The sequence below is a fragment of the Nestor notabilis genome, unplaced genomic scaffold (assembly GCF_000696875.1).
Source record: "Nestor notabilis isolate BGI_N333 unplaced genomic scaffold, ASM69687v1 scaffold28351, whole genome shotgun sequence".
NCBI lineage: Eukaryota > Metazoa > Chordata > Aves > Psittaciformes > Psittacidae > Nestor > Nestor notabilis.
In genome coordinates this window covers 2,593-29,409 of record NW_009916484.1, presented here as the reverse complement: position 1 = coordinate 29,409, position 26,817 = coordinate 2,593, and the positions used below count along the sequence as shown (strand labels likewise).

Sequence of the window (26,817 nt, the reverse complement as noted above, 5' to 3'; positions counted from 1 at the left end):
TCCCTACAGTTTTAAGGGTGTATTGTACAGCTACACTTTCTAACGTTTTATTATCAACTTCTTTGTCCCATGTATCTCTTTCTGTCCCTCCTACTAAAAATCTTCAGGCTTTTAATATGTTTTCTAATATATTTTCTTTCCAAGTGAAAGAATAAAATTCTCAAAGAAATAACAAATCAGCTGTTAACAGCCTTCTTTTGAAGAGAGAAAATAACAAATTTAACATCTTTTAACTGGTATAAACCACAAATGTAGTATTCTTGTTATGGGGTGAAATTCACACCTCTGAAGGGGCCAATGGAAAGGGAAGCACCAGTCAAGCCGTGGACACATCTTGTGCTGGACCTCTGCATAGGAGTGAATTTCACCTGAAGTGAAAACAAAATTAACCTTATTAGGTGGTAATGAAATGTAAAGGTAATCACAGTATTTGTTTACTCATTTTCATGTTTTTCTCTAAGACAAAAAAAACCACCAAACACCTGTGTAGAAATACCCACCTTGCGCTGTCTGCCCTGACTTCAGAGTTACCTTGCAAAAGCCATCATTACATTGGTGGTCTTACAATCTGAGGCCTCTAAAGTTTCATGCTAGGTGATGTAATTTAAAGGACAGAATTAAAAAGCACACTTACCTCAGGTAATCAAGCCATCTTCCACAATAGGAAACATTTTTATACTGTTTTACATTCCTGGGTTCTGCAAGTTTCAAGATACTCTTGTTAATCAATGTTATGATAAATTTCCTAGCAGCACACCAAAGCATTTTTTATAAAATTTCAGTTACCAACCAAGCCAAACAAGTATGAACATTGATACGAGAAAGAAATCCCACATCAAATTTGCCAAAGAAGAAAGCCAGCAGCGAGATTTGAGTGCAAGTGGGGCTGCATAATTTAAACACAGACCTGATAAAGTCAATGTACTTTTTAATATTGAATGTTATTTAACGTGTGTTTCTATATATATTAGTATTACTTTGAAAACCTTAGCAGCAGATGGTAAAAAAAAGAGAATAATAAATGGGAATGTCATTCCACTTGTTAGTGCTTTGCTTCTCAGCATTACATATTACGTTAGTACTAATGTCTGTACTGTGTTCAAATGGCAGCAGTTAGGCATAACTAGAAAATGGACAAGATATTCCTTTGAAGATTTTTCTCTTGGTTTTGCATTTGCCAATTATAAATACCTTGTGAAGAGCAATACACTGTTCAATAAACATACCATCAGTATTTCTGTCTTTACCCTGTTGTTCCTTTCCAGAAACTGTATGTTCTACTTAAAGCAATCACTTCACATGTAGTAGCCAACACAAACACTATATAAGGCCATTCAGATCTGACAAAAAAGAGCAGATGTCTTTTTAGCTTTGAAAGGTAATATTGCTGAACACTTCCCAGATTTACCTAGTGTACAAAACCCTAGACTTAGTAGACAAAGAATAACAACACACTTTTAAAGAAAGCAAACTCAGGGAGGGATTCTGTCTCTCTTTGTGTTAAAAACCATTTACTGAATTTAATTGTTTAGTAAAGCAAGCATCACACAATGCTTTAAAATTTTAAAATTCAGGGATAAAAGTTTACATCCAAAAAGATGAATGGAAAATTGTGCTTTCAGACAGTAAAGTTATTTATCACACAGGGGGAACCAATTCATCTCACCATTAGATTCTGGGCAAATTTGTTTATGTATTGTGTATATATATGTGCAGTTCATATCCAGGTCCTGCAAAAATCTAAAACTATGTGCTTCACTTCATGTAGCAAAGGCACCTGTGTTATTCTCCCTTTCGGACAAAAGGTGATATCATGTTCCAGGTTTCCTGATGAAGAATACATTGATTTCTGAATATCTCACTCCCATCTCTAAGTTGAGTGGCAACACAAACCACAAGAGAAGGCAGCGCTGTATTCCTGCTTACACTGGAAGAAGCTGCTCTGCAGGCCGTTTGAAGCGTTGAACTTGTCACAAGGGAAACCGAGCAGAACTGTGAAGCAGAGGGATAGTAACAAAAGGCTATTCTGGTGTGAGGATAAATTGGAGTCATTCTAGCTCCACAAACAGATGTTGCTACTGGATTGACATGTGGAGCTTGCTCCTGCTGGGGACAGGTAAAGTTTACCATTGGGACAGACGCAGAGCTCATAGATTGTCTGGCGAGGAGCTGAAGAGCTGGGTGAGGAGGAGGAGGAAGAGGAACCCACTGGTAGATTTCCCAGGCGGATTGTATCTGCATTTAAAAATATCTACAAGAAGGGGGGGGGAAAGTGAGTAAGTAAATTTTTTTTCAGCACTATGACATTTTAAAGAAGAGTTTTGAGGCAGTCATGATTTTCTTAGAAATATATAAAAGCCCCATGGAAATATTTTATTGCAAGTATTAGAAAGATCATAACAAATATTAGAAAAAATTATTTTTAGAAATAAAAATGTGTCAACATTTCTTATTTTTCTACTCTGTGTAGTTGTATACTCATTACTACTCATTACCACAGTATATGCAATTGCTTCACCAAATAATTTATTCAGATACAAGAAGCATCATACAAAAATATTATGACAATATTCTTCATAGAATCATAGAATGCTCTAGGTTGAAACGGACATTAAAGATCATCTAGTTCTAAACCCATGGACAGGCACACCTTCCACTAGACCAGGTTGCTCAAAGCCACACCCAACCTGGCCTTGAACACTGCCAGGGATGGGGCAGCCACAATTTCTCTGGGCAACCTGTGCCAGCACCTCACCATCCCTGCGGTAAGAATTTTTTTCCTAATATCTAATCTAAATCTCCCCTCTTTCAGTCTGAAGCTGTTACCCCTTGTCCTGTCATCACATGCCCTTGTAAAAACATCCCGGACTTGCTTAGGTTGAATTTTCATCTGTACATTTTAGGATTAAAATTTATTCATTTATGGCAATAGCATATCCTTACTCTGGAAGAATTTGTATTTTAGTAAGTGTGAAGTGATATGAAACAACATTCCCCAGTGTGTTGTAAGCAGCTGGAAATATGTGCTGAACTGGGCTAAATTGTAGGGGCTTAACAATAGCTACAGCCAGAGAATAATTAAGTAAGGGTAGAGAGTCATATGCACAAAATAAAAAGCTTATTTGACCTAAATTAAGAGAAGAAAATATTTCAGGTTAGTCTTATTAAGAAGGGCATCAAGCTATTCCCATTTGTTTCTGAACATTGAATATGATTAAAAAAAAAATTGTGGGTTGGTTTTTTTTAATCTCCTTCTATTGGAAATAACATGAGTCAGTATGAAACTGTAGATACCAGTAATGTTCATGAATTTGTATTGAATTCTGCAATATTTGCACTATGCTACATTTTGGAGGTGTTGAATAAACAATGACATGAAATTTGTAACTAGAGCAGGAAACCCCCATGTCTTCCACTGGCACAAACACACGAGTCTCCAGCTGCTTAGAATTTATTTTTTATTTATGGAAGAAGTAAATAAGAGACAAAGTAAGACAGTTATTACCTCAGGTGCACACTAGAAACTTCTAGCAGACAGGAAACAAATCAAAATGGCTTTAAGCCCTGCACATAACTGCACGAAGCTTAGGAAAAGGTGAGTTCCTTAAAAGCTTGCTAGTGTTTTTCATAACATATTGAAAATCAAGAAAGCCAGCTTGACACCATTTTATCACAGTATTCGCAGTACATGTAAAGAAACTGTGGAGATACGACAAGTATTGTATTTTTCTACAGGAGACATTATTTTATGATAAAATCAGCAGCATATGGCAGAAAAGTAGCACAGAAGCACGACTAAGCTCCTGCTGGAGAAAACTGAAAGAGAGCAGGCTGGGAAAGAAAATTAAGGCAGCTGAAAAAAATCCCATACAAGGATTGATGCACTGTCATGTTATCATTCACAGCAGAAGCATTGTACATGACTGGGATCATCAAAGGAGCTACAGGCTCAAAGCAACCCCAAACAATATAACACCCCCCATCATTGCGAGTTCTGCAACTCCAGAGTAAGACACTATCATAGGTGGAAATTTACACTAAAGGAGAGCAAAGGGAGAATCTCAGAGGCACAGGTGATAACTGTGTGGCACAATGACAGTTTAATTCACATCCTGACCGATAAATTGATCACAAAACTAAAATGAGGCAAATTATTATATTTTGTCTGTAATTTATATGACAAAGGAATGATCCATTTACACACACATACATGCATTGCTGCTTTGTAAGTCCAGTATCACAGACCTGAAATAATTAGGAGTCAAAACCTCTTCAGAAATAATTTAATGGAAGAAATGCAGATAAATTTAATAATATTCTGCTAGAATATTAACTGAAAAAGAAGATTACACGTGTAAAAACATTCAGTTCAGCTAGAAGTAAATGTGAAAGTAACTACAGCAAGGATAATAAGAAAAAACAAGACGTGGGGAAGCAAGGATTTTATAGCAAACTAGAAGCTGGGAATTGGTAAAATGGAAGGAAACAAAAGACAAAATCATTAAGTCAGTGCAGTGACGAGTAATAAAAAGTATTCTTTCACTTTTCATTTCAAGAATAAAAGAAATGTTTAACAAGTCCACTATTAATGTAGCAATAGTGGAGTTATCGATAACATTGCATAAAAATCCAGTGGCATTCAACCGTGTAATTTCTATGTAAGTCTAAGTATATCTTTTTTAATGAACAGTGCTCAGCATAGTTCTGTACTTGGAGAAAGATCAAGTATTGATGTCAGAACATGACTGTGATAAAATATTTTCAATTTTAACAGTAACTCAGCAGGATATTAAATAGGAGGCAGTAATGTCATATATTTTTAATCAGCAGCTCTTAATAACTTTTAACAAATAGATCTCAAAAAATCTGAATAGCCTTTGGGTGGGACTTTCAATACTGATTTTAAAGTCCTGATATACTCAGAGTATCAAAGAAGATAAGACTACTTCTATGCTTTTGTTTAAAAAATGGAAGCAGTAGATATTAGAATATTATATATGTGACAATAAAAGGCTCTTCAGTGTAGAATACATACATGTAAGAAAATCCAACAATGACATAAGATTATTTGTACTTTTGACAGAGCATGTGCAGGACCATTTTAACAGTTTAGCTGCAGAGGAGATTGGGAAGGATCATGACAAATCTGTAAATCAAAACTGAATGGGTTCTAAAAGACATGTCTTGATTGAAACAAGAATTAGCTCAAAAAATAAGAGAAAATATGTGTCAGAGATCAGGCTAGATTAAAATCTCTTTAACTTTATTATCTTTTTTCTAGGGGCTCAGTATTTTTATGTTTGTTTACATCAGGACACCTACACTTCTGCAGCCTCTCATTGCAGATGTTCTGTAGTGTAGTGCTCTAATACTTCAATCCAGTGACCTTACTCCAGTGTGCATTACAATGTAGCCCAGTTATTTTGCTCATAAAATTAAATGACCTTTATAAGTGTAGCTGTGCATGCTTTGCCACTGGTGCTTTCAAATTTCACGCTGTGATGTAGATCAATCCAGGATTTTCTGGTGTCAAAATCCTGAGTGGTAGCTAAGAGGTCCTGTCCCAGCACACATCTCAGGACATCTGGTGGGCAATCTGGATACCAGGGTACAATGTCTGAGAAAAACTGAAGTGGTTTCTTGTGAAGGTGTATTTGCTGCAGTAAGTCTAACAAGCTCTATGCATGCCTTTGCAGAAAACTGGGAAGGCTGAGCAAATTAAATAGACTCCTATAAATCCCTGGGGAAGCCTGAGATAAAGAGGATTAACAAAGATGATAGCTTAAAGCCAGCATTAAAATCTACCCTGTACGCATGCTGTCAAGGCTATAAATAAAAGACTAAATTTAGAGATGCAACACTGGTATCTATCAGTTAAGCAGGGGTCTAACATATCATGAAAGTAGCCCAATATGTAAGGAATTTCTGAGGAACATAGTCAATGTTTGAGAAGATACCTTCCCTCCCATAATCTGCTAAAACTTGAAATTCATGGATGAAAAGGCATGTTTAAAGAGAAGGGAAGAAGTGGCAAGACAGAAAAAATGAACAGTATTATGTTCTCAGGGAACACTATTGCTAGATGACAGGAGTTACTGGAAGCACCAGTACACTCAGTCTTTCTCTAATCTTTTGTGTGGTGAAAGGTTCAAGATAAGGCACTATCATATGCATCACGGCCAAGAGACGGTCACGCTTTTTCTGAGAATCTCATACCTCAGCAGATAAATAGGCAAGAATAAAACTACAACTTTTATCCATTCTTGAGACATTGTAGGAGACTGAATGACAGCTTACAAAATGGAAAAGGCAGCAACTACTCAGAGAAATGTTATTTCACAGAGCAGAGCACTGAGCAGCATCATTCCCTCAAAATACTTAGGGGTTAGATCACTGCTTTGTCTTGCGCATCTTAGTATTGAGAAAAATATATTAGCCCTATAATATTTAAAAGTAGAAATGATTTCTGACTAATTAAAGTAGCAAATTGATTTGACCTGTACTCCATGCGATAGGAATGGAAAAAACTTACTCTTTTTACACACATTTTTTGCTAACAGAGATCTGCAAGTCATCTGTTCAACAGACTGTGTTGTTAATCTGCATAGTGAGAGGAAGACAAGCCAGAAAATATAGATTATCTACAAATCAAAGAACTAAATTGAAGACAACTTTCAGTGGGAAAGATATAGGCATGAGGTAAATAAATATTCCTACAAGCCATTTTATACAGAGATACAAACCTGCCATGCATAAAAGTTCTCCACTAGGTCCTTGACTAAGTCTTCACAAGAGAGATGACAGGCTAAGTTAATAAAGCCAAATGAAGAAGTTGGGAGTTATAAATATTGCAGAATTTTCTGTATTCATGTACAGTTTCATTAGACAGGTAATCCTACAGAGCTGCAAAGGCATGCTTCAGGGCTAATGTAGGTAAGAAATGGCAGAAAACTGGAGGAAATGTAGAAGAAAAGAAGTACAGTTGAAAGGTTGGTGAGAAGACATTGTAATGACATCCCACTGAATAGATCTTTTGAATTTCCTTATGGTTTTCAGAATTAATCTGAATTATAACAACACAAGATTTTGTCCAGTCTTTTTGCTCTTCTACATATGCTATCAGAAGCATATATACAAAGAGGATTATATAGATTGGGTAATTACACTCTATACAATTTTCATACACTGGCACATTTTAACACTCAAGTTGAAGATGAACTATAGGATAAATTGCAGTACTTTAATTCGTGTGGGCCATTTGTTCTAACAGTTATCTATGTTTCTGACATTTATTTTAAAACCATTCATCTAAACTAGATTTCATTAAACCTGATAGTTCCATTAAAAAAGAAAAAAAATTATCATCATGAAAAATTAAAATACTAACTTGATAACACATATACTATAAAATCTAAACATAAGCTGGCACAGTATCTGGAACCACATCTCTCATAATGTTCAATAGTATTGAAAAACAGTTAAAAAGTGAAATTAATGTGATGACTGGGATGAAACAATATACTGAATTTTTTGAGAAGACCAAAAGATCAGAAGCACCCTGGCAAGTTTCTCTTTCTTTAACATTGCTCCCATCCCACCTCTATGTTATGCTTGGAACTACTGACAACTGAAAGTGATTTGAAAACAAACACATATATATGTTAAATACAATACTGTACATGAGTGTGCAGTTCCTGCTTGAATTCAAGAAATTATGTTTTAAGTCAAGTCTTCAATACCAAAGCAGTATGATTCATTTTAAGTACACATTTTTGTAAATTCATGTTAAATAAATAAAAGCATATATTGTAACTTCTGAGTTATAACCTCAGTGCAATTTAGATTGGTGGCTACTGAAGCAAAAACTTTCTGGTGCATTTATTCTTTCTGTTAAGGAAAGCATTTTCAGGGAAGATCAAATTGGGGTTGCTGTGAATGTTGACCAGTAGAAGTTTACAAGCTCCAGTGCTCATGGAATGCCAGTGTTAGTCTTGTACACAAGAATTTCTAGAAGCAAATTCTCCATTATATTAGAAGTCTTTAAAAATTCATTCAATCAGGGGACAGATGTGACATCTTTGTGAATTATGTAACCAATCCAGAAAGGGAAATGTATTTGGAATATTTGCAATTAGTCTACTGAGTACAAAAGCTTTTTAATTAATTACCACTGAAATCAGAACTAGATTGAAACATAATATTAATGGAAATATATTTATATTATAAATTATTTATTGTCACTTCTTTTTAACTTTCTAATAAAATGGCTTATGGTGCTGGTGTTCAAAATTTGCCCATGAACAAACAGTTCAAAGATGGCTGACGCTAAAACACTGCTTTTATAGTTTGGGAACACTGTATTTTGTTGTAGATTTCTACACAAAAGTGTCTTTTACTACAAATTAACTTACATTAATAAGGGTTTTAAGTGAAAATGAAATGGTTTGTTTAAAAATGACAGAGCATTCTAATAATTTTAGATATCTGTCAAAACACCTTAATAGAATTTTTGAAACCAATAATTAAAAACATACGTAAAAATTTCACTTCATTTCCACTAATCTCTTTACTCCCAGACAACAGTTACAAGTGAACCAGTTAATACCATGAAAAAAAGACTATGAAAACAAAATACAGCACACATTTCTTAGACAATTTTTGGTGAATAAACAGTGGATCTTTGAGCTCTAGAGCCTGCCATTGCTTTTTTTTATTACTGAACTCACTTCATGCATATCAAATTTTTTTTTTCTTTTGCGAACATTTAATCTCAGATAAACATAACTCAGCTGAATTGAACTAATGTACCAAATGTTGCTTCTGATCAGACATTCGTCCATAATGATGGCAAGCAGCTTGCAGAACAAGGTAATTCCACATTTCAGTGTATTTAGATAATTAAAAAAAATCCTTTTTTTTTTTTTTCTTTTTTCTGTTTCAGAACATAAAAACCATCCACAAAACACCCAACAAAACCAAAGCTTTAAAATGGTACTGTTGGTTGGGCTTACAAGTAAAGATTACTCCAGTTTTATCAAGTATTAATCTTTGTGTTAAATACATCTCCTGGACTTGGAGAACCAGATAGGATCATAGAACAAATGTTAGTACTACATGCATTTGTTCGTCTCTACAAAATAATCTTGGTTATACACTTCATAAACTGTATTGTTCTAAAATGGTAAATATAAACTAGGCTTCTTGCCTGCTACACACCATGCCCAGTATATAAACTGGGGGGAGTCACCTGGAAGGCCCGGATCACGGCTCGGGTCGGGCTGGGTATTAGTCGGTGGGTGGTGAGCAATTGTATCATCTCCCCTTGTTATTTCCCTTATCATTATTATTGGTAGCAGTAGTGGTTTGTATTATACCTTAGTTACTGGAGTGCTGTTATCTCAACCCGTGGGAGTTACATTCCTCTGATTCTCCTCCCCATCCCTCCAGGAGCGTCAGGAGGAAGAAGTGGGGGGAGTGAGCAACCGGCTGCGTGGTTCCGAGTTGCCGGCTGGGCTTAAACCACGACAACTGATTTTGAGTAAACTGTCTGTTAAAGAGCATTGCTCATTTTTAATGTGACAGCTAGGGTTCAGGTAAAACTTCAGGTCTCATTATGCCAGAAACAACCAAATATAGTCTACAAACAGTGATATGAAGGCATGTAATTTGACAAGGAAATGCAAGGGGAGAAAAACATAAATAGGAAAAAGGTCACAGACAGGGTGACTAATATGAATATGTTTGTAAAAATTAGACACTTCTATGCACCTTTCTCTTTTTATTTACTTGGTCTTTGATAGTCAATGGGATGCAATGAAAGTGTAGACCCTAGCTTCCACAGAAGCTGCTTGCAAAAATACTTAGCAGCTGCACAAGACTTGTAAGAGCTAAGGCTAGTTAGCAGTCTTCTCCTTTGAAGAGTGATATATTGTCAAAACCATTAAAATTAGTTATTAGACGAATGAGTGGACCATATCAAATAATCCTTTAAGTTTGTTATCATCATATGATAATGTTTCAGGTTCAATTCTAACATGGTTTTATGCCTAACAAAATCTAGTATCTACAGAATTTAAAATTGATCTGTACATTTGCATTATGTTTACATGTGAAAGAAGCAGCTGACAGCTAGTAGTCCTTGTGTTGAATTTCCAGACAAGAAATGTTTTTTTCTTCTTATGTGACCAATAAATTCAGCTACTGCCTGAAGCTTCACATTTCATTTTCCTTGTAAATGATTGCTGCTTTAAACCATTGGTTATGGTTTATTTATAGAATAATACATAGTTCACAATTAAATGCCAAGCTATAATTGAATCAAAGGATTCTGCTGATGCTTCGACTCACAAGGGTGCAGTTCAAGAGCTTTATAAAGGGCAGCAGAATCTGCGTCTAAATTACAGCCCCCAGTATTCAGTCTGGGATCACACATTATAATGCGTAATAGGGCTAAAAGGATTATTATAATACTGCAGTAAATAAAAAGAAAATGTATCACACAGCAGAATTCAGAATGCTTGCAGAGGCTTTTAGTTTATGATGTGGGAGGCTAGAGATTATACTGCATGAGAAATGAGGCTAGAGGAAAAGTATTTCATAAACACATTTCTTTATATTCTGAACTTATTGTTAAATAAAAGGAAAATTTATGTTTCATATATTAATCCACAGTAAATTCATAATGTTCTGCTACATGGCTATAGCTGATTGCAGATGCTACATTGCTATTTCCTGGCACAATAGGTCAACAATTATGCTATAGAAGGAAAATAATAATTCACATATATTTGATGGGTTTTGAATAAAATTAGAAACATTGAAAAGTTAAATTTAGTTAATCACAGTGTGAGAATAATATAAATAACCCTGTATTTTTCTAGTACAAAAAAAGTTATCAATCACAAAAATGGTTCATAGATCCAATTCACAAAACCAGTATTCCTTATTTGTGAAAGAAACCTGACTGATAAAGCATACTTTTTTAGGCTAAAATGAGGATTATTTTTGACCTAGATACTTTGTTTTGGTTTAGACGGTGTTTTCTTAAAAATGAGTAATGATAAACCCTTTACACTTTTTTCCACACTGTCTGCTAATTTGTGGTGTATCTGTTGGGCTGTAAGGAAGGACACCAATCAATATTTTGTTATGTAGACATTTAATCCATCAGATGTTTACCCCAGTTCATCACACCAGGCTGTAATTAGCCCAGCAAGTCCCTAATGTGGCCACAGTAACTTTGCACAACCTGTGATGCTGTGGAAACTCAACATATGCCTTCTAAAGTGTTCCTGCATTTTCTTCTGACCCTCTTCAGTGTAGGAGATAAAATAGTGGGCTATAAAGGCATTGATCAAACCTCAGGATAGAATTTCTCTGTGGATTTAGAGTGCAGTTCTTTACAGATCTTACTGGAATTGCAAGTATTCAAGAGTAAATTAGACACTTTGAACATTGTCGAATTTATGTTTACAGAACACCTCCTTGGGAAAGGGTGGGGAAAGGCTGGTAGCTTGTTTTCTGATACCTATCGATCTAATATGTAATGTGGGAAATCACAGATGTGCAAAGTCTTACTTACCACATATGGGAATATAGTGATTTTTAATACGAAGTTCAGCAAAGTCTGCTTCACACTGGCATTATTTTTTTCCTACAGAGCATTTAATACTGAATTGATTTTCAATTCTGAATAATACAAACGTAGTCATTATAACTTCTCTTGGAATCCCATTCTCAAAGTCCAGCTGAGGTCATAGCATATTATTTCCAAAACTATCTTTTAAATAAGTTGTAGTAAGCACTTAAGAAAAATTAGAAGTCATGCAATAAACTCCCAGTGTTGATAAAAAGTCCAATGAATCCACAGATTAAATATTCATACGAAGCACCATAGAGATGCATGATACTAAATCAAGACATAGATGCAACCATTGCTTCAGGGATCATGAGGAACTGAGGAAAGGTAACAGTCTTTCTATTGGGTCGGTTTTCTTCTTTTTTCTTTTTCATTTGAGTATTACTTGCCTTTAGCAATATCATGATGTGAAAGAACAAAGAAATACAGGGCAGGTGGAAAATTTATGTTAATAAATGTAGGAGACATACTAGATTGAACCAGGTAGGAATTTATGGATGTGATGCAGGAAAGGTTACAGCAAGCTGTAGTCCCTGCAATAAATATGCTTACAGAAAGGACAAGGGTGAGAGAGGATAATATTTACTATTAAAAGAGGATTACATTGTCCTTACTGCTACTTTGGCAACTTCAGGCAACAGTAACAAAGATGTCATATTTAGAGAGGTGGTAAGTAAAGATGAGAGATTGTGAGAAGAGCTGGTTTTGGGTGAAACAGAAACAAGATGGGGTATGTGGTATATAAATATTTGAAGCTCTGAATTAGGAAAATATTCTGGTTTAATTATGCAGGACACATACTTGCATCAATAGAAAAATGTTACCAAAGAAGGCCTTTGATGCAGTGTATTGGCCAAAATGTTCCTATCTGCATTGTAATGCAGAGTGTGGATTGCAGGGGATTATGTGTTGCAGATGTGAATGACGGTTTTGTTTTGTTATTGCTTATTTGGATAGTTTGTAAAGCATCTGGGAACATTTGGTAGAAAATAAAAATTACAAACAGAAAAGGCAAAAAAATTCTAAAGACCTCCATTCCCAATTAGATATTTACATTAAACAACCAGTTTTCCAAAAATGCTGTAAAATGGCAAATCCCACTGAAACAGTTTGAAAATATATCCATTTCTCCAAAGTGCCTAATAGAAATCTAAGAGCCTTTGATACCTTTGCATGACATTTTTTTTAATGTTATATCGTTTTAAGGATTGAAGATGAAAAGAATCTCATATCAGAAACATTCATGTGTTTTTGCAATACATGGATTACCAACCAAACCAGTGACCCGATTTAAGATTGTTTTCATGAGTTCACACAGGTTTACACATGAAGAATCTATACAAAATCTTTTGATGTCAAGCTGATCACTGAAACAAGACACTGATTAAATAGTACAGAGAACATATCATTGAAGAACTCTGCCTCTCTTACAGAGATGGTGACAGTTTAAGGAACTAAAACACATGTAAAGCAAATTTGTTAAACCTCTTCATCACAGTTTAATGAAGTATTCATCAAATTAATCCAAATGCCTCTCAGTTTGTGAGATTCAAAATAATTTTTTACCACTATCACTATTTTCACCTACAATATTTTCAGTGTAAATAAAACTTAGTAAATCAAATATGTGCAAAAAGCAAATAAGTATTAATAATTGAGCAAGCTAAGCCAAAATTACTTTAATGAAGGCAAATGCAGAACTCTTCTTGTGACGTTTACCTTGCTACTGAATAAACTGTCCTCACATAGTTCGTATTATGCTGGGCAGAGCCATAGAACATTTCTCCACTGGCAGAACTTACCTCCCCTTCTGTAGACTGTAAGTGCAGTTCCTTCCTACAGGTAGCCTTTAAGTCTCCTGCAGCTGCATTGACTTGCACTCCCCTGGGTGCTTCCATCACCAAAGATCTAGTAGGAGATTCAAGTCTGAAAAACAAAAGCAATCACTGAGAAAAAATGCACCAAATCAAGCCAGCAAAACCCACTCAGCCCCCAAACCCACACTGTATGTAGAAAGGAACGCATTTTGAGAGGTAAAGAAGCAAAAATGAGTTATGTGTGTGGTTCTCCCACTACACTTTATGATCTGCAGCAAGAAAAAATTAAGTACTTGTTTAAATCTATTCCTACTTAAGACAACGTTTAGGCATATGCTGATATAAACTTGTCTGCTTAGTAATGCTTTCCAGCATTAGTAACTAATTTACTTAACTGTACTAATACTGAAATATAGGTACTTAAGAATCCACACGTTTCCACGAGTGTTTCTGTAAAGACAGGTTAATAACTAAAGTCTGCTTAGTGTCTCGTAAGAAATGTTCAACTAAATAAAAAGAAAACAAAACACTTTAAAGTTTTAAGTGGTGATGTAAACCTGATTAGAATTACTCTGCCTTCACAGGCTCATTCATATTCTGGGGGAGGTGTAGCAGCATTATGAATGGAGAGGAAAAGAAAATCTGTTATGTCTCTATTATTGTGGGTTCTTTGCATGGTTTTTCTATTCTGCAAAATATTCATTATGCTCTTTAACTCCGTTATAATAGGGTTAAGACCCATATCACTGGGTCTTGGTATCCTCAAAACAACTACTGTTCTTCTACTGTCAGTCTTTCCATTTCTCTTATTGTATACTCAAGATCCTCCATCAACCTTATTCCAAAACTATAGTACTTTCTTAGCTATGTTATCTCACAGTACTGTATAGGTTTCTCTTAAAAAGGAAGCACTAATGCAAAGATTTCATAGAAGTCAAGCTCACACACTGAACAGAAAAGATGATTGGATGAAAACTGTATTGAACTAAGAGATAAAAATTTGGATTCCAGTTGTGTTCAGCTGCAGACTTACTGTATAGGCCCATCAAGAGGGAGACAAATCTTGTAATCCATTTATTATAAAAATATAATGACAGAACACAATTCCACTTTACCTGAACAAAGGCTTTTTGTAAAACAAAATATATTAATGATACAAATATCTAGAATGAGTAGCTTGAAGAAAATATTGTGTTTCCCTCTTCAACAAATTGCATTTTGAATGTTAGGTCACATCCATCCAAAAATATAATGAGGTATTAGATGTATAAAGGAAAGAGCAGTTTGACAAAGAATTTGCTCAGAAAAGCCAAATGAAGGATCTGTCAAGGAATGGCACATGAGAATTTCAGTGTACTCAACTATTGAATATTTTAAGTGTACAGAATAGTGATGGATTATGATTTTGAAATCAAAAAGCCACATATGCATGCAGATTAAGTCACCGAGATGGTGTCTGTAAAATATTTCTGCTTGTTACATATCACTGAAACTCAGGAGTGAAAGGAAATAAAATGTATCTGGATCTGGATCTGGACCTGTGTCTAAACAGTCCAAGAAGACAAACAGACAAGAGAAGAGTCAGACAATGGGACTCATTTCTGGAACAACCTTATAGACACTTGGGCCAAAGAGCATGACATTGAGTGGGTCTATCACATCCCCTACCATGCACCAGCCTCTGGGAAAATCGAAGTCTTAATATTCATGTTTTTGGGGCCCATAAATTGACAAGAGCATTAATGGGATAAAGAATTCCTGCTATCTGCACCTGCATATATACCATGGAGTACTTGATCTCCTCTGGGTCCTGGCAAAGAATCAGATTAATCCTGCTCCCCATCTTGCTTTTCTGTGCTTCCATTTTTCTTTCCCAAGAAAATGAAGATCTGAGAAATATGATGGAAAGACTGTAATCTTGCCTTCATATGGGGTTCAGATACAACTGAAACAGGGACCTAGAGCCAAAACCCTCTAAAGTTTCTTTGCTTAATGAGTTTGAATACTGTGATTTATTTCAGTAAATCCCATGGGTGGATTCCAAATCACAGAGACTGTTTTTAGGATTAAAAAAAAAAACCCAAAAAAAAACAAACCAGGAAAGCAATTATTTGGTAACACAAATGGAACTATTAAAAGCAGGTGTCCAGATAGAGGACAACACTATTTACAGCTACTTATATAAAAAAAAGCATACATGGGATACATACAGATAGCAGCAGTAGAAAAATCTGTTATTTCTGTTAGTGCTAAGCCATTTTCTCTCTCTTTTATTTTTTTGACACTCTGTAAAGAGAAGTTAATAGAAGATTCTGCAGTTCCTTGTATCAGGAAGAATCTAAGTATTATGAATTATTTAATCGTGTACATCAGTGTTTTGCAAGTGGTGGTTTGTGAACTTCTGATGGCTGTAAGATAGCAGAAAAAGAGCTTCCAAAACCTTTTAGCAACAATATAGAGTTTAGAAATTAGGTTTTTGAAAGTACTGTTGCCTTAACGAGGTATTACCTTAAACTTAAAACTAAACTGAGCTGTATAAATGTTAAATGATTGTATACTGCCATTCCATATTTTTCAGCAGCATATTTTTGTGATTTATAACCTACTTTCCTGGAATATTAACATTTCCTAGTGCTTCCAGCTGCCATTTCATAATCACGAAGACAAAAGTGCTCTTAAATACATTTATTGCATTGAATTGATAGGTATTGGCAAAGTCACAAATATTTCTGGTTTCCTAACATCAAAACCATTCTCAGACCTGACCAAAATTTTTCAGCAGGTGGACAATAAAAATCTATTTAGGAATATGTTTCAAGAAACTATGATTTTGTTTGAAGAATAAACTTTTTTCTTTCTCCTGAAACACACGACAGTGTATAGCTCAGAGTTGTTTTGCCTGGTGTCATCACTGTTTTTCATGAACTACATTAACATAAATGACTTCCAGTTTGTCTGGAAGTCTAGAATAAAGACATTTGGGCAATTAATTTCTGAACTTGAGAAGAAGTTAATAGCAGTCTTTTACACACTGTGGAGAAGAAAATTCTTTTTCAGACAATAGATTTTTTTAGGAGTTTTCTGAAATCATGTAATGTGGTAGAAATTTCAATGAATGGCTGATTATCAGCCACCCATCAACGAGTAAAAACTGCATGCCTAAATCTGTTTTACAGTTACTAACTTACTTTTCTTAATACTATTCTTTGGATGATCTACATCTGAAAAGTGACTTAGCTGCAGAATTTGCAGCATGCTACTGGAAACAGAAAAGTCTGTACATACAGAGAGATTATTTCCTAAATCTTTTGAGATAAATTGGGTTTGATATGCAGCTGGTTTATAATATTTTTGTCATATTTCTGAAAGCTTTAATCTCTACTATAAACTTATTGTAACACTCCACATTGTAATACTCATCCATCCAAGGAAAAATGGATTATTACAATAGCTTATCAAGAATCTGCACTCCTTTCAGATTTACTGATGGCCTGTCACAGTGGCATTTGCATCTATGAGTCCTATTCATACAATTTATTTTTTCTGTGCCAAACAATAAATGGCTATGATGGAGAAGGTACCTACTGCTATTATTAGGCAGAAACTACAACACCATAGGAAAGACAAGCTTTTAAAAGGGGGTTTTCAAATAACATAATCTGTCAATTAACTGTATTTGATGCAGACAGATGATCTATTCAGACCAGAGAAGGGCTTTTTTCTTTTTAATTATCAATAGTTAATTTGTGAAAAAGATAAATTTCAGAGGATAAAAGCTATGTGACTTTGAGCTGAATTCATTAAAGAGTTACTGCTAAAAAGGCAACTTTTCAAATATCTTATGTTCCTTTGAAGGTATCAACATATTTCTCATCAGAATTGCAGAAACATTTATTTTTCATTTGGTATTTCCTGTTTACAAGCTGACCTAGATTGTATTAGAGAAAAATGATTTAAAAAATGTCAACCAAAAGGTTTAGTTTGGGGTTTTAAGAAATATTTCAGGTTTACCTCTTGTATATCCCTCATACTCACATGGGATATAATTTATCTATGTTAATTTTCCTCTGTTGGCTAGCTGAAGGTATTTCTTAAAATAGAAGGAAATAGAAGATTTCCCTGTTCAGATGTGAATAATTTATTTGTCTCATGTCTATTTAAGCAGTGGATCCAACCCATGCTACTTAGTAAAACAACCCATACAAACCTCCACCAATTTCAAATTTGTATTCAAAATGAGATTAAAATATAGGCTGTCAACTAGAGATCGCACGTGAAAAGCAGGTACTCATTTCCCTTTTACTGGCATCTTTACAGGTGGGGTCAAGACATACTTCAAATTATTTAACTTTTATATATGATGGCTTTGCCAACATACATCATTGTGGCTTTTTTTCAGTTAGCATAGGAATCCTGTTATTAAAAAAATATTTTGCAAATGTAAAACCAATGGGAAACCTACACATTGATTTGGTCAACTTTTTGTAGATTTCTATAGATTAAAATAATAATGACATCAATCATGCTGCCCGCAGTTAAAGAGTTGTGGCAGACTGAGGCTGCAGAGATGTAAGATACACAAGGAGAAAGGAAGGTAAATGGATGCCCCAAGCCTTTTTCTACCCCTCTTCCTACTTCTTCCTTTTAAACAAGCACTCCCAAACCTCATAGAAAGCAGAGCTTTTCTCTTCCACAAGTGAACAAGCCATTTTGTTCCAAATTTGAATTAAGATTTTTTTTAAATAATTTTGAAAATGTTGTTTTCCAGAAACACCAAACAATTTTAAAAATAATTCTTTCCATTGCTATGATTATGAAAAGAACAGCTGGCTGTCCTGACACTCGAGGAAACTGATTTCAAGAGTCCTCTACTGAGACTGAGAGTCCTTAAAGGAGTCCCCTGAACACTGATGGTGCTTGATAAAATTAGGGTTTCAATTCAGTCCATTTCCTGGAAATCAGTCTGCAAACTCCAGTAGTATTCATAAAGAATAGCCAAGTAATTTTATCATCATGGTGGCAAATACTCCTCAAAGCCTTTTTTTAAGATATTGTAACTATTTAAACAGAGGATTCTTCATGAGCTGCATGTGACATCAGAGTGGGAATGCTATGAAAATAAAATGACTAGTCACTCGTTTCAATCTCATTATTTATACTATTTACAAGATTATACATGCACTTTTAAACACATATATAAAAAGGTGATTTTGAGATACATATGAATCATTGCCAGAATAGTTATTTCTTCTGAAGCTTGTTGCATTCTGATGTTTTTAACCAAATGCTTATGTTTTCAGGATTTTTTTTTTTTTTTTAATGAAATGCATGTGTAAATGTGCAGGTGTCATGAACCCTTAGGACTGCTCACTGATTAACAACTATTTTTCATCAAGAAGTAAAATTCCCATATATTCATGTGAAGCTCTCTTTGATTTATGTGGAAGCCAAACTTTAAGGCAACAATTTGTCTCTCTATTTTGTGACTTCATCACATGAGTCTTAAGTTAGAAAAAGTTAAACAGATATCTTATGGAATAAGTAATGCCCTACAAGTAAATATTAACATGACTTTGTTTTCCCAATATCCAATTTGGCAACTCATGGACAATAAACAGAGAGGACAATTTCCTGACTTAAATCAGAAGATTGGGATTCAGCCCTTATTGTAACTCCTGAAATTCTCATTAACCCAGAAATCACCTCACTGGGCTCAAATCTGAGTTCTAATTGCCCTGTACATGCCACTGTTTTCAGTTCAATGGGTCTGCATTATCATAAAAACACCTGAAACCACTGAATATTTTAATGTTACTTGACATAGATGATGAATCGGAAAAACGATTTCCCCAGATAGGGAAATAAAGGATCTCTTCCAAGAATATTAAAAAATATTAGTGACTGAGGGGGAAAAGTAAGGAATAAAATGTCCTTGAAGAATTTTTCAGTGATGTTATTAAAGCACTTGAAAAAGTGAAGGAACATCAAGGAAAGGTGAGGAGTGCTGGAGAGAGCAAATGTTTAAAGTTAGAGCTTAGCAAAATAAGCAGGTTATGTGAGGAAAATTAAAGAGAACTTAATGCCTGGTTGTTTCTTAGAGTGGATGAGGACATAGCCAGAATAGCTAAACACAGGGAAACTATCAAAATAAAAAAAATAAAATTAAGAACATAAACCAAGGCCTAACTGGAATCTCAGGTAGTAAGAATTCATGCATTCTGGAATGCAAAGTCCACTAAAACTCAAACTTTTGTAAATCAAGAAAATTAGTAGAAATTTGAGGTTTAGAATGTGTGTTTTCATTTATTGGAGAAAAAGCACAACATGCTTCAAAGCCTAAACATTCATGCTGTGAGACAAAGATCTGCATATGAGACAATCCAAAATAGTCCCTTAAGAAAAGGTATGGGAAAAGAATTCCTCATATCCCTGACCTTAGACCTACCCCTATTCCAGCCAAAACACTCCCCTTCCCATAATGTTCCTTACTTCTATTCTGACCTGAAACCCCTTCTACACATGCCCTGCGACTCTGCTAAACATCCTTACATGAATTTTATTTTCTTCCCAGAAATAGTTCCATTATCTGAGTTGTATTTCAGAATGTATTTTCTTAAAATAGAAATCTATCTTGTCAGAGAGAGATTGAAGCAACATGCCCACAGATAATGCTCAAGTGGCTGTCAAGAGTAAGATCTGAACATAAAGTGCCTGGGGGAGATTGAACAGCCAAACTGTGCTCTTTGAACAACTGGAAATGCATGAGAACTGGTTGACATAAAATATTCTCAGTTTTGAAAACCATTAGCTTCCTGTGCTTAGGAAGTGACAGTCCAGACCACCTGTAATCTTCTAATGATAGTTTCAATATTGTTTCCCTAAAGTGTCTTAAGATGATATAACTGGATATATTTTAGCTGATCCACATCTTAAGGAAACTGCGTCTCATGTGGAAAGTTATTCTGCTGAGATTCCTTTAACAAGTTTGCTTTAATTTCTTCAGATTAAGCTTAGCAGAGAGCTTGGAATATACTCTCCAATGGCTCAAATATGCATCTGTATCTAAACAATCCAAGAAGACAAACAGCCCATGAAAAAAAAAAAAAAAAAGTTTAAGTTTCCTTTCAATTACTTTTTTTAGGGCAAACATTTTGGAGAGAACTAGACAGAGGATTTTTTTACCTTCTGCAACACAAAATGGAGTGGTAGACTACAAAGATGCTAAATAGGTTTTTTCTTTCTTTTTGGCAGTGAATTCTATCTTGAAATACAACCAAGGATAGAATGAAAATTGCACAATAACACATGTAAAATCATTTGTTCTTCTCTGTTGCTGAGGCTACCTTTGGAGTTCTCTGTATAATTACAGGCAATAGAAGCTGGTGAACAGTTGAATATAATAGTTTTACAAACTCATGTACTCCCTGTAACTATCCACTACGTGGCCCTCCATCCTCTGAGCTTCTGTTTTCTTATACACAGCCTGTATGAGCTTCAGATCTTTTGTCTGGCTCCAACATGGCGCTAGGACAAAACCATGCCCTCTGCACCCACAACACTGCTAGAAACCCCATGTCCTCCACGTACTGTAACAATGACCTGACCATGAAGCAAGATACATTAGTCTGAAGCCAAGTGTATACACATGAGTAAACTGAAAATACTAATACTTGTTGATGTTCTGTTAGTATCTCTAGTTAGGTGCTGGTTTTCCGAAAACATAGAAACTTAAAGATCTTTTGCGTTTCTATCACATATGGATGAAACTGCCTAGCTGTTTCACAAATTATCAGGGACATGAGGGGAGAGAATCTATAGGCAACAAAATTAAGAAGCCTTGTTTTTGTGGAAAAGTGTCTAAAGAGTGAAAATGGGGATACTCATATGAAGGGGAAAAACTACAGTGAGAAAATCTCTGGTGAGAAATTTAGTATAAGGAAAGGAACACCTACATGTAAATATAATTTCTTGAAACATGTAGCAGCAGCTTGGGTCCAAAATGGTGCAACAGCCCTGGGGCAACCTCAGAGGCAACAAGCCTTGCTGGAGCCAAGAGCACAACAGCAGAGTACTACTGAAACCCTAAGCATCTGTCCCTGGGACCCTGAGCACCTCTGCTGGTCATAGCTGCTGTTAGACCTGCACCAGCTTCATGTAAAAGATCATTAGCTGCCTTCACACTAAGCTACAGACTGTAAAGCTGCCTTATCTTTCAGTAACTCAGCACTGTGCCAACGCTTTCTATTGCTCCAAGCTTTATACAGGTTTTGAGACCTGTATAAATTCAGAATTCAAAGGGTATATTTGCACTCATAACCCTGTCAGCCTGAGACAGCTATACTTGGAGCGCATCTGTGTGTTCCTGAAACAATGGCTCCAGAAGGGACATCTACCTATTTTCTGTTTTCTAGAAGATTGGGTATCTTCTCAAGGGAAAAAATATTTCTTTGTATTGGCACAATATACCCACCTTCTACTTCATCCCAAATTTTAGTTATCTTCAAGCCCTTAATAGTTGTTTTCTCTAATGAATCTTTCGGTGTAATATTGTAAAGCATTGCATACTAATGAGTTTACACTAAAGGGTCTAACACATTAGATGACTCTTCTAACCCGTCTTTTCTATCCATTTCACTAGAAGTTCTACCTTTACCAAATCATGAGTGTCACAGTGTTTGTTTTCCAGTTTGAAAGTTTTAGTGTACGTTTTGGCAATTTGACCTGATTTTCACCTTTAGCTCAGTCACAGATCAGGGACAGAGACTATTAACCACATGAAAGTCAATGAACTTTGCTATCTATTGCGATAGCAGTACTTTTTTTCCTTCATATCTCAGTTCCTACTAAAGTCTTTTCCCTTCTCCAGTGTCAGATACAATAATAGTCACTGAACACTAAAGCAAATTATTCTTTCAGTATAAGAGCTTAGTTACCTTTTGTTCCTACTGTGTCCTATCTGCATATTAATTATGAACTTTGATTATTGGCTTTGTTCTCTATTCATTTAAATGTCTTTTGTGCATATATATATATAAAAGCATATATATGTGTAAAAAAAGGCAGCTTAACTTTTGACAATTTTTCAAGTTTTTATGACACCCATCTCTATTTTTGCATGAACATGTATGTTATTAAACAAAAATAACATATTTTCAACAGCTAGGGAAAAGACTGGGCAAACAAGTTTCTGTCAAAACATGTGCCCAAGCACTGAAATAACTATTTAAACACCAAAAGCAAATTCTGAAAACATAAATAGTAACCATTTCCACTTTATTAAGAGAAAAAAACAATACTCAGAAAGTAACTAGAACCTGACATCATTAAAACAGCATAGGAATGAAGCTGGTTTTTTTACTCTACTGCGTTTTCTGTCTTTTGATGAGCTGTGGTTTATTATTTGATTTCTGGGTAAAAGAGATAACCAGTCCCAGGGCTTTTGTTACTCTCAGCCTGCTCAGACAACTAACAAGTTAATGTCAAAATTCTTTCTGATGCCTTTTTTTCGGCTCCAGGCTTTTATAGAATAGATATTTTCCCATTTTGGTAAGCCACCCTTTAAATGCCACAAACAATGGCTCTTAAAAACCACCACATTGACCAATTTTCTTCTCACTATGCCCAGCATCAGCTTGCAGGATAGTCAATGTTACACGAAGCCTGACGCAAAAGATTAAAAAAACACATTAAATTTGATTTTGCAGTTACACCCAAAGAATAAAAACAAATTAATTTGCCCCCTTATTTAGAAGATTATTGAGGGCAAAGCTATCTGCTTTTAACTACTGTCTACCTCTTTTGTGCAAGGATATTACCTATTAATGCACCATGTTTTAATGCACTCTTACCCTAAAACCAATATTTGGGGATTATATTGGCAGTTTAGTTTTCCTAACTGTGTTCCTGTGAGGAAAAGTAGCAAGAGAAATATGAAAATTAAATTACTAAGATATAATTAATTTTCCTGATTCTAAGGCATGTATTCTTTTATGCTGCTTATCCCAGCTAATGAAAGCCAGATTTAATTAGTTTTTGGGATCTGACACAACAGGGCTTACCAGCTTTCATAAAGGATTGTAGAAAAACATTTTCTGAAAGCAAAATCATGCTTTTACTTGAAAATGTAAGATAGGAGAAAGATGAGACCACAGCGGTTGGGCACACAGGAAAGAATAATTTTAAATATCAACCGAATTTTATTTTTCCAAAACAATTTTTGATAGCAAATATTAGAGATGTTGCTCTGTCTGAAGACCTCAAAATCTGGATATAGAACAAAGAGTGTCTGAGGCAAAGTTTAAATATGTGAAGCTACTATGACTCTGACTTTCTCTTTTTGGCTCCCTGTCCAGAATATGTTGAGCACCCCTGGACTTTGGTGGCCAACAGTATGAGCCTTGTGAATATCAAAACCTTAATCCAAATTTTATACTTCAGTTTCATACCCTGTAATCAAGGTGGACAGAATCCTGTTTTTTAAATTCAGTAGTAAATTGTTTTACATATCCAAGATTTTGAGTAGTTTTACAGCAGCTTTTTTTGAAGAAAAAAAAAGAAAAATTATTATTTAGATATACTCATATCTTTACATCTGAGGTTTACTATTTGACCATAAATACATATTCCAACATTAACAATCTAATGTAAATTCTTGTATCTTTCACATATACAAGTATTATCATAGCCTAATGTATTTGCATTTAGGCACTGCAACTTGCTGTCAAACTGCAGTCACATGCGTCCCCTTAAAAAAATTAGCTTGAATGTGAACTCAGCAAACTCTCTACTGTCCCATGTTACTGTTAATTTCAGAAGTCACAAAGCATGGGGATGCAGCATTTGGAAAAATACTCTACATTGTTTTAGGACTGCCAGTATGGTCTAGTGGACACTTTGGCTAAGTTTTAACTAAAACATTAAAAGGTGCCAGGGCCCAGGCCAGAGCCTGGTATTCAATCATATATGCAGCTAAACAGTTCTTGGTATATTTGAGACTCAGTTACAACTCTGCCAAACAATTTTCAGGCAGTATTTGCAGGAAAGCATGTGTAAAGGACCATTCCCACTCAGCGTTTAACATACAACTATTCTGTTTTAGGGGATACAATGATTTTACAGTATCAATGTAGTTGTATCAGTTGGGCTTGAGGACAGAAAATAGGGTCTGTTATTGTTTTGTTTCTGTGACAGAAGTAGCTTCTGAGGCGACAGGGAGATAACATATTAGGGTTGGTGACCTATTTATTTGGATGTATTTGGCAAACAATCACCTAAATAATATTTCACTGCTTTCTGACAACATTTTTTTCATTTAGGAAAAAGAAATAATTTCATTTTTAGGAAAATGAATGTATGGCTTGAACTTAAAAAAACACAACAGTTTGGGGTTTTTTTTCTTAATAATTTGAAATATATTTAAAAGCCATATGGTAACAGGAATTTTTAAAGGGATACGTATGATCTGAGTGTCTAACTGTATTTTGCTGTCAGAAAATACCACACAAACCTAAAATTATTTATAGTTCTTTCAAGCTACAAGGTTAAATAGGTCTGTATGTTCCCTTCTAGAAAGGTTCATGCCAAAACCCAAGAAATTTCTGTCCTAATGGTAATTCTTTTTTTTTTTAAGATTAAAATGATTTGAGAGTTTTAAAAAAGAAATATCGTTGAATCCTAAGTAATATATAGGAGTGCATGTGTACAAAATCTTGCAGAACACAATATAGACTGAATATATTAGAAAAAAATCACTTACACATAAGTTAATGCTGATTGACCAAACAACAAGGGTTTCTGTTTCATCCATTGTTTTTCATAAAAAAGTCTGAGTTCAGTTCATTATTAAAGAGAGGGCAGAAAGCTAAATGGGAAATTCTCACTAATTTAAGTCCACCTTGGATAAATGAGCTGAAGGATTGGCAAAGCTGGAAAACATTAAGCAACAATGGGCATCATGGCAATGAATGAAGCCAAAAGACGAGAGGAATGCCTGATATGTAAATTTTGTAAGCCACATGAGGTGATTTTAATCCCAGTGAAATGAATCTTGAAGACACAGGGTTGTTTAGTGTACTATACACTTGCACTCTTTTTACTGTTATTTATTTATTAGAAAGTAGACAAAGCTCCTTCTCCACATTCTTTTGAGTAGAACAATTTCCACCCTCTTTCTATGTTTCTGTTTTGATTTCTGCTGAAGCCCTTTTGACTAGATACCATACCACCTCAGGGGTCATCACTAATAAACATTTTTACAGCTACTCTCAACAAAGACTGATGGGAGTCTTGGCAAGAGCAAGGTCCTCTGGAAGACCCCAAACCATCACATTACTTTAAAATGTTTAGTGCAAATAATTAAACAGAGCTGTGTACTTCTTACACCTCACACGCAATGGTCAAACAATGATCATCCTAAATGCCTTTACAAATATAGGGAAGGGCATTCAACAATACTTTTCTGTGGCAAGTCACTGTAAACACTGATGGGCAGGTAAAGTGATAGGTATATTGTATGAATCATAGTAGAATTGAATCTAAGTCTATATGGTTTCAGACCTATTCTGCTGAGACAGACCTTTGATTTTCTGCGATTACCATATATTCTCATTAGTTATGTATATAAATGACAGATTAGTATTTACCAGTGCACATATCTGCACTTCAAGAAAAAGCTTTCACTATAAACCTTTCCAAATTTTCTGTTTCTCAATCTATAGATGCTTTAGTAACTTTTAGACTTGGTATTTTACTATGTACTTATTCTCCGCTTTTGTGACTAGCTACTAATCCAGAAAACTTTGGACTTTCCTTATTTACAAATGTAGCCTGACTTGGAAATGAATTTTGGAAGTTTGCGTTTGTGTAGTATTTTAAGAACCCAGAAATACCAGTTGAAGAAAAAATTTGGGACTGTTTACTTTAACTTGACTTATATATTCTGCAACAGCTATAAAAAATAAAAATCAAAATCTGGGTGCAAATTTATTAAAGAGTACTGTACTCATTTGACCTTAAAACCCCTGACTATTCCAATCTCTGGGGAAAATATATTTCTCAAGGATTCTGCAGCAGGAGACAAGTAATTTATAAAAAGAAATGAATTTACATTTTCTGCAATAGAAGTTAGTGGGTTTTTCTAATAGTTAGACAAATTTGACTCTACCAGCGTTTTGGATATGTATGAGTCATTAAGTAGGTAGTATATACTACTATACAGATACTTGCTTTTAATTAAGACAATTATTTTTGAGAATACTGGACTTTAAAACAACTTTTTGAACAACACCTACTTGAGGTCTTGGGAAGGTTCTGCTCTGATATGGGGTGTCTCCACAGAGTGCCCAAACACTGCCCCTTCCGTGC

At 35.0% G+C, this 26,817-nt stretch overlaps 1 protein-coding gene across 1 annotated transcript; it reads right to left on the bottom strand.

Moving 5' to 3' along the window:
• Positions 1–1,319: 1,319 nt before the first annotated feature.
• On the bottom strand, positions 1,320–26,817 carry SGCZ (sarcoglycan, zeta; the record flags this gene model as incomplete). The annotated part of the gene is made up of 3 exons (XM_010024610.1): positions 1,320–2,251; positions 13,441–13,564; positions 26,745–26,817. Coding segments are annotated over 3 exons (395 nt in total), but the record flags the coding sequence as incomplete, so codon positions are not given.